Genomic DNA, 9475 nt, shown 5'->3' with positions numbered 1-9475 from the left:
GACCTCTGTCTGGACAGTGCTGATTGGCCTTGTGCTGATCACATGCACTCTGCCTAGAAAAGAAAAAAAACCCTCTCTAGCAATACACACCAAACTCAGCATGTGCAGTGTCTCCATGCAATATGTCTTATCGAGACATAAGAGGGGGACACTTGAAGATGAGGAGGATCAGAGAAGTCAGGATCAAACATCCTTTTTACACAACACAGAGGATTAACCCCTTAGGTTCCACAGTGAGTATAACAAGCATGCTGTACTGCATATACAGACTGATTTTACTGTTGTGGGTTTAGTAACACTTTAACTGTAATAGTTTGATTTAGAGGAAATAATTGCTGGGGATTGGATGGAAACTTTCAGAGGCACAAAGCTGTATTTTCGGGAACTTCGCATCATGTGACTCAGGAAGCGCCAGTCATGTGACTCGGACCAGCCCAGAGGGCGTGGTGAGCATGATGCGGTCACGTGGCCCCCATTGACGTGTTCCTGGTCACCTGATCCGACCTCGCTCGTCGGCTGAAGATTCTCCGGAGAAGACGGTGCTGAGGAAGAGTCATAGTCATGGCCAGCCAGTCCGCGGGGATCCAGCAGCTGCTGCAGGCAGAGAAGAGAGCGGCCGAGAGGGTGGCGGAGGCTCGGAAACGTGAGGCTCTTCTCCGCTCACTTGTTGATTCATTGGGAGCTCTTCTTAGAACTTGCCGTGTAAAGACTACAACTCCCAGCATGCTTTGCCAGGCTGCAGCTGAGGAGGGATGCTGGGATTTGTAGTTTCATTCCAGGAGCCCACAACTTGTCCCTGTCTGGCTGCTTGGTGACTACAAGTCAGTGAATGGAGCTGCAGTCAGCTACCTGACCATTCAATCAACTTTATTGATCAGGCCAGGGCCTTCCACTCTACCACCCCTCTCTTTGATCTGTGGAGCCTTAAAGGGACAGGTCTCTTGCATGATGATTTGGGGAGAAATATACATTGGAGGGGCCTGGCAAGGGTTGGATGTTCTGATCAATAAAGTTCATTGGATGGTCATGTAGCTGTGTGTGCAGCTTCACTCACTGACACGGATAGGGTGTGGCTCCTGCAATGAAATTACCTGGAGAACTACAAGTCCCAGCAATCCTCCTTAGCTGCAGCCTGGCACATATATGGGGGCACTGTGTGGGAGTAGGGCAGAGACTGGGGGCGCTGTGCGGGAGGGGGTCGGAGACTGGGGGCGCTGTGCGGGAGGGGGTCGGAGACTGGGGGCACCCTGGGGGAGGCGGTCCGAGGTTGGGGACTCTGCGGTGGCGGTCTGGGGCTGGTAACATCCTGTGGAAGGCGGTCTGAGCTGGAGACACCCTTTAGGAGATGTTTAAAGACTATGGATGTGTTACAGGTGTGGTAGGGGACTCAAGGTATGTAGAGGAAAATGTCACCATCACTGGCTCCTGGAATCCAAGGGCCAAACAAACCAGCTTTATTTTTGTATACTGTGTATCATCCATTCACCTGACTGATAGTTGCAGACTTCCTCTCCCCCTCATTATGAAGGCAGTCATGGGTGTCGTACATTCCTTCTTTTTCCAGAAGGGGGTTGGTCGGTTCTGGCCGCCCGCCCGTCCATCCAATACATTTCATTTACAGAGTTCTCTGACCTCCAGTTAGACCTCATTAAGTGATTGGTGACTCTACGTGGACGTCTATTCAGTCCTGCTCACATCTAATGCATTCACAGATGACTTGCATTTTATTTCTTCCTCATCCCTGGATGAACACTTCTGCATTTTCTGCTCCTTGCACATTGTGATTAAAGCCGACCTACACAGTACAATGGAGATAGGAGAGGAGCCGAAATGCGTGATTTGGTGTTGAACTTTCATTGTGTGAAAATTATTATGATCTCTACACATGTATTCATCTGCAGCATGTCCACAGGTTACCTGCTGATGTCCTATACCTGGAAGTGTCAGTTCCATACATCTGATGTTGTCTCCTGTATGAAATGATCGTTCACAAATCTGGCATAGAAGCAGCCTTATCCCCTTCCCCTCCAGTCCAGCCTCCCTTTCACCAGGTGGTGGGGGTGGGAAGGACTGCAGATCATAGGATCGGCTTCCAGTCATTACTAGAGATCAGGAACTGTCTGACAGTTTGGTCATGGTGCTGGGTTCTGTGCTTTAGCTATTAAAGTATTTGTGGTTCTGTACGGCCAGCCTTGTGTTGACACACATCCACCATGGATTGACAAATGGATTTCCTGATACATCCGTACAGCTTCCAGCATGTTCATTGGGCATCTTCCCTCTTGTCCAGTGGTCTCCAAACTGTGGACCATGGACAAGATGCTGACCTTTGCTAGCTTCTATCTGGCCCATGAGGCACTATTCTTACCGCTGCTATGAAGGAGTCTTTCTGCCACTGCCACCAAAGACAGCACACCATTCCTTCCAATGATATCAATGTTTGGGTGCTATTCCTCCAACTAATACAGGTATGGGGCGGCATTTCTCCCACTGACGCCGACCGGCGGGGGCGGCATTTCTCCCACTGACGCCGACCGGCGGGGGCGGCATTTCTCCCACTGACGCCGACCGGCGGGGGCGGCATTTCTCCCACTGACGCCGACCGGCGGGGGCGGCATTTCTCCCACTGACGCCGACCGGCGGGGGCGGCATTTCTCCCACTGACGCCGACCGGCGGGGGCGGCATTTCTCCCACTGACGCCGACCGGCGGGGGCGGCATTTCTCCCACTGACGCCGACCGGCGGGGGCGGCATTTCTCCCACTAACTAACTGCGTCAATAAGCATTTGCGTTTATAAGCGTTTGACTGGTCCATATCCAGGGCACAATTCAGTAAGAGGTATCCTACCGCATCTGAGTATGCAGTAGGATACCGCATAGCATATTTTTTTAAAAAACCCATTTGAATCCACTAAAAAAGGCTACTAAAATACCGCATGATGGCTGCATGCTCGGATAAGGGTCTGGTATGGATTTTGGGGGGAACCCCACGCCATTTTTTTAAAAATGTTGACACGCTTCCCCTCAAAATCCATACCAGACCCGAAGGGCTTGGTATTGGTGGGACGCGGGGATCCCATGTCGTTTTTTTATTTTTTAATTGCCGGCAATTCTTTCTTTTACGTTCAGCTGTTAGTGGGAATCCCGCAGACAGCTGAAACATTAATGCAAGCTTTTCACTGCTAAAATACCACATGAGTTGATAAAATAGCTCGTGCTGTATTTTAGTAGCCTTCTTTTAGTGAATTTACTATTTTTCAGTGCATTCTGGGCATTTGGGAAGAGCTCCTGAGATTATCTTTTAAAAATGCTTCCAAATGCAAACGTGCATAAACACGTTATGCAAACGCTGCTAAACTGACGTGTTTTTTTTTTTACCTACGTTTTGCAGCAGTCAGTTTCCATAGTTTAGAAGAGTTTTCCAAACGCCCCGTGTATATGAACCCTAAGTGATCACATCCCATCTGTTTTCAGCTGCATTAGAGCTAGGGGAAGAGAAACAGCAGCACACTGAACTTCAGAGTAAAATGCTGTGCAGGGGGGCTTGATCATTGGAGGAGAGCAACCTGAGTTCATAGCATAGCCAGAAAACTGACCACACTGTTCTCCTTAGTGTGGTCAGCTTTTAATTGGAAAACAGAGACACTGGCAGGGGCACCAGGGATTTCACACAAAGGGAGCAATAAAAAGAGAACAGGATACTTTTTCATACAAGTACATGGTACCGCAGGCACATATCAGGAATATGAAATGTTGGGTTTTCATATTCTTTAACCACTTGCTGACGATGCTATAGCTAAATTATTGCTACGACGCGGTCGTCCAGTCCTGGGAGGGCATCATATGATGTCCTCCCAGAACCACACACCTGCTGCAGCGTGCACCCAGACGTTGGGCCAATCACAGCTGATCACGATGTAAGCACAGTTGCCGATTATCTGCAGCACTTTCCTCACGCTGTGGTAGCGCTAGGAAAGCCGGTAACCAGCAACTTTGAAAAGCGACGTTTACACTGGTAATCGGGGCACTGATTATCATTGTCCTGGTTATCAGTGCAGCCCCAACTGTGCCAGTCAGTGCTGCCTATCAGAGCAGCCTCTTCAGTTCCTCCTCGTGAGCGCCCATTGGTGCAGCCTCATCAGCGCATGTCACTGAAAGAGAAAAATTACCTGTTTGCAAATTTTTATAACAGAACTATTTTTGTTAACAAAATTTTTGGTCTTTTTTCCTTTTATTCAGCAAAAAAATAAAAAACCCAGTGGTGATTAAATACCACCAAAGAAAGTTCTATCTGTCTCAAAAAATGTATAAAAATTTAATTGCATGACCGTGCAATTGTCATTCATTCAAAGTGTGACATCACTGAAAGCTGAACATTGGCCTGGGCAGGAAGGGGGTGAAAGTGCCCAGTACTGAAGTGGTTAATGTCTGTGATGATGTAGTTCTTGTATAGCACGACCCAGCAAGGACCTGAATGTCCCATGACTGCACTTTTTCTTCTGATCCAGGAAAGAACAGGCGTCTGAAACAGGCAAAGGAGGAAGCCCAGGCTGAAATTGAGCAATACCGGCTGCAGCGGGAGAAAGACTTCAAGGCCAAAGAGGCAGCTGTATGTATTTGGGTGGGATTTAAGTAGGGTTCAGTGAATCGCTGTTCTTTTATCTACAAGTAATATTTTCAAATGGACAAATTATCAGTTACAGCTAATGCAATATTTTGGTAAAAGCTGTAAGTGACCTTAAAGTGGTTGCAAACCTAAGCTGCAGATACACGTTTCGTTAGGGATTGACTCCCATATTAAATGGTATTATTAAAAGGGATTTTCAGAAACCTTTTATTTTGAGGACACCTTACCACATAGATCTTTTCAGATCTAAACAGTCAGGGTGCTGGGTGGGATCAGTGTGTCTTGCCATGAATGACAGGAGGTGCTGCTGTCAGTCACTCTTACCCGCCCTGTCAGGGTCCCAGCTGCCTACTTGATGAGCAGCACTGCCTGACAGGACAGGTAAGGGTATCTGACAGTGGCTCCTTCTGCCATTGGCAATTATGACAGGGAAGACTGGTGCCACCATTCAAACTCAAAAAGAGCAAGGCACAGTACTTTTTTTTTTTTTTTCCTGCACATGCGCACAAGCGGTGGCAACTCTGCATAAGGTAGATGACCCTGTAGATCATTGCCACCGCCAAACACAAGATTAGGTCACTGGTAGGATCAACAGGTTTTATTTGTTTTTTTAATTAAAAAAAAATCTAATTTTCCAAATAGAAATCAATGAGACTGCACAGGGATGCATGGAATACCTGTCCATCCCCTTGCTGGAAAACCTGGTACTGCATGGGCTTATGGTATTGTACGCCCTGTGTGAACTTGGCTATACATGCAGAATATTATACTGTTCAGAATAAATTGTGGGTGGGTGTTGTAAGTGAACAAACAAATGGCAACCACTCCAGCCTATTACTAGCCTTTGCAGCAAGGAGCACATGGAAGGGTGATGCATGTTAAAATTCCCACCTCACTTATCAGCCAGCCTGCAACAATCCGAATGATCCCGTCTAACAGTTCATTTTAAAATCAAGAGGTTTTGTTTACACACATTTGCAAATACAGGCATAAGCTGCAGCAGCCACATCTCGGTACCCCAGTATACTGCAGTCCTAGCTCTAATTTTGAGAGCCTCCAAAGTTGCAGCACATATATAATAATGGCTAGATTAAAGGCAGGTATGCCTGGAGGGAGACCATCCCTCCTTAAAGGTACAGGGACACACTGGATACATTCAGTTGCCATTGTGCTTTTGCTGGGTATGCAATGTGTCCTTGTACCTTTAAGGAGGGGTGAGCTTCCTCCAGGCAAACTCACCCTGAATTTATCCATTATTATATATGCGCTCTTACTTGGGAGGCTCTCAAAATTATAGAGTTAGTACTGCAGTACACTGGGGTGCCATGTTGTGACCGCTGCAGCTTGCACATGTATTTGCAAATGTGTGCAAAATAAATCCCTTAATTTTAATGTATACTGTTAGGGTTATTTTGGTTTATTGCTGGCTGGTAGGTGAGGTGGGAATTTTCGCTTGTTTTTTTACATGTATTCTGAATAATGTGTGGGTTCTAACCCTTCCCCTATTTAAGACTAAGAAAACAAGGTTTTGGCTGGACATTCACTTTAACCCCTTTGCCGCCAGCCCTATAACTGGTGCCAGGAGTCGGGGCTTGCTTCAGAGCTTTGTAGGCACTGTGATTGAACTGGGCTCCCAATCGTGATCACTGCGTCAATGAACGCATATACAGTTGTGTTCAAAATAATAGCAGTCAGACATCACTAACCTGATCAATCACTGTTTTTGGTAGAAATGATATTTCTACATGGCAAATAATTTACTAGCAGGTGTAGTAGATTAATAGAAATCCAACAGACCCAACAGTCATGACATGCATGCTGCTGATTCTGTGTCATTGAATCACTCATTGAAAGGAGCATGTTCAAAATAATAGCAGTGTGGAGTTCTATTAGTGAGGTCATTCATTCTTTGAAAAACAGGTGGCAATTATTGCCCTTATTTAAGGAAGGAAGGCAGCAAATGTTGTACATGCTGGTTACAGTGCATTTCTCTCTGACATTCTGAGGAAAATGGGTCGTTCCAGCAGACATTGTTCAGAAGAACAGTGTACCTTGATTAAAAAGTTGACTGGAGAGGGGAAAACCTATAAAGAAGTGCGGAAAATGATAGGCTGCTCAGCTAGAATGATCGCAAATGCTTTAAAATGGCAATTAAAACCTGAAAGACATGGAAGAAAGCGAAAAACTACCATTCGAATGGATAGAAGAATAAACAAAATGGCAAGGACTCAGCCAACAATCAGCTCCGGGAAGATCAAAGAAGGTGTAAAGTTACCTGTGAGTACTGTTACAATTAGAAGACACCTATGTGAAGCCAAGCTATCTGCAAGAAGCCCCCGCAAAGTCCCACTGTTGAAAAAAGACATGTGCTGAAGATGTTACAATTTGCCAAAGAGCACATTGACTGGCCTAAAGAGAAATGGCGCAACATTTTGTGGACTGATGAAAGTAAGATTGTTCTTTTTGGCTCTAGTGGCTGGAGACAGTTTGTCAGACGACCCCCAAACACTGAATTCAAGCCACAGTACACTATGAAGACAGTGAAGCATGGTGGTGCAAGCATCATGATATGGGGATGTTTCTCATACTACGGTGGTGGGCCTATTTATCGCATACCAGGGATCATGGATCAGTTTGAATACATCAGAATACTTGAAGAGGTCATGCTGCCTTATGCTGAAGAGGAAATGCCCTTGAAATGGGTGTTCCAACAAGACAACGACCCTAAACACACCAGTAAACGTGCAACATCTTGGTTCCAGACCAACAAGATTGATGTTATGGAGTGGCCAGCCCAATCCCGGGATCTTAATCCAATAGAAAACTTGTGGGGTGACATCAAAAATGCCATTTCTGAGGCAAAACCAAGAAATAGAGAAGAACTGTGGAATGTAGTCCAATCATCCTGGGCTGGAATACCTGTTCACATGTGCCAGAAGTTGGGTGACTCCATGCAACAGAGATGTACAGCAGTTCTCAGAAACAGTGCTTATACAACTAAATATTCATTAAGTGATTCAAAGGAAAGCAAAATCTTCAAACATTTTTCAGTTTATATAGTGAATGTTTGAGTTTGTAAAGAAGAATACAAACACTGCTATTTTTTTGAACAGTCTAATATTCACTTTTCTTAAATTTTTTTAGAGGAACAACACAAATTTGATCTATTTTTCTTCATGTTTTGATTTGGAATAGAATGTGTAGTGTTCCCAATGCATTTGTGTGTATGGAAATAAAAGCTATTAGAAGGATTTTCAGCTTTATTCACTTTTTTCAACACACTGCTATTATTTTGAACACAACTGTATGTGGAAGCCCGGCATTAAATCCCACTTCTGTGGTGCCACATATATGTGTGAGGCTGGCATTAAGAGGTTAATAAACTAAAATATGCTCTTTATTCTTGATCGGTTTCTCTGAACGTTTCTATGTTTTTTAGGCTTTGGGTTCCCATGGAAGCTGCTCTGAAGAGGTGGAGAGGGAGACATCTGCAAAGATGTCCATAATTGAAGAAAACTGCAAGCAGAATCGAGAAATTGTATTAGAGCACCTGCTGTCTTTTGTGTGCGAGATAAAACCCGAAATTCATGTCAACTATCGCATCAATGGCTAGAGACCCATGTGCGCCTATGGGTTGTACCTGCCTCCTTTATTGCTGTCCTGTTATTTATTGTGCCCTGGCACGTGATAAGCCATTTTCCTGAATTTAGCACCGCCCCGGTGTAGTCTATGCAATTTAATATTCTAGCAGAGGGGACCCTTTGTGGGTGCCAGTAAGATATATATTTTACCAAAGCCTTACACAGAGGTTTAATCTTTACACAAGGTTGGATTATTGAAAAGGGAAGTAACGGGCAGGAATTGGTGGTACGAGGGGGGTTGGTGAGTCGTCTTGTGTTGTAGTTTTGAGGAAGGAGCTAGTTTTAGTCAGATTTTCTACTACTGGTGCTCTTAGTTTGCTTTTTCCATGCATACATTTTAGAAATAAAATTTTCATTTTCCTTCATGACCAGTGTAATTTGTTGCAGCTTTTTTAAAGGGTCCATGTGTACACCTCCTTTGACTAAGTAGCCGTTTTTGTTGGATGACCATGAAAAGAAGCTTACCGGTTTCCTAGGAACCAGTCGTCTTCAAGCTGCAAAGTTTGTTTTTATAATCTGAGGTCAGCTTAAGACTTAAATGCTAAGTCCACCCATTTTTTTTTTCTTTTACATGAAGCTTGGTTGCCTAAAACATCCTCAAAACTCAACCCCCCCATGTCTCTTCCTGAATTGCTGAGTGCAGCTTACTGCTGGATTCTGTTGGTTCAAAAAAAGTGTCATAGATGCTCTGTAGAATTCCAGCTGTCCTCTGCATAACAGATGTCGGTGTGGGTCACTGATTTACGTACCTGTCAGAAACACTAACGTGAATCTTTTACATGCAGGAGTCTTGGACACTCCATCTTACATTACAAAGGGAAAGGGCGCACCAGCCTAGTACATAATTGTAATACTATTTTTATTGTAGAAAAAAAATAAGATGCATCAGGTAAAATAAGAATTGAACACATCACCATTTTTCTAGGTAAATATATTTCTAAAGGTGCTATTGACATGACATTTTCACCAGGTTGGTAGCAATCCATACATACAAAGAAACCAAAACAAATAAGTTCGGAAATTAAGTTATGTGTAATAAATTGGAATGACACAGGAAAAAAGTATTGAACATGCTAACTGAAATTTATTTAATACTTCATACAAAGTCCTTTGTTGGTAATGACAGCTTCAAGATGCCTCCTGTATGGAGAAACTAGTCACATGCATTGTTCAGGTGTGATTTTGGCCCATTCTTCCGCACAAACCG

The 9475-nt window shown here is 44.5% G+C and overlaps 1 protein-coding gene across 1 annotated transcript; it reads left to right on the top strand.

Annotated features, from left to right (window-relative positions):
* Positions 1 to 462: 462 nt before the first annotated feature.
* On the top strand, positions 463 to 8633 carry ATP6V1G1 (ATPase H+ transporting V1 subunit G1). Its single transcript, XM_089656379.1, has 3 exons — positions 463 to 643; positions 4509 to 4609; positions 8067 to 8633. The coding sequence occupies exons 1-3, from the start codon at positions 562 to 564 to the stop codon at positions 8238 to 8240; spliced, it is 357 nt and encodes a 118-aa protein (XP_089512505.1). The 5' UTR covers positions 463 to 561; the 3' UTR covers positions 8241 to 8633.
* Positions 8634 to 9475: the final 842 nt, after the last annotated feature.

This window comes from Staurois parvus, unplaced genomic scaffold, assembly GCF_062004578.1.
Source record: "Staurois parvus isolate SC_StPar_1 unplaced genomic scaffold, SC_StPar_1.0 ptg000902l, whole genome shotgun sequence".
In the NCBI taxonomy this organism is placed as follows: domain Eukaryota; kingdom Metazoa; phylum Chordata; class Amphibia; order Anura; family Ranidae; genus Staurois; species Staurois parvus.
Note: the sequence above shows the minus strand (reverse complement) of the source record. Positions and strands in the feature narration are given on the sequence as shown.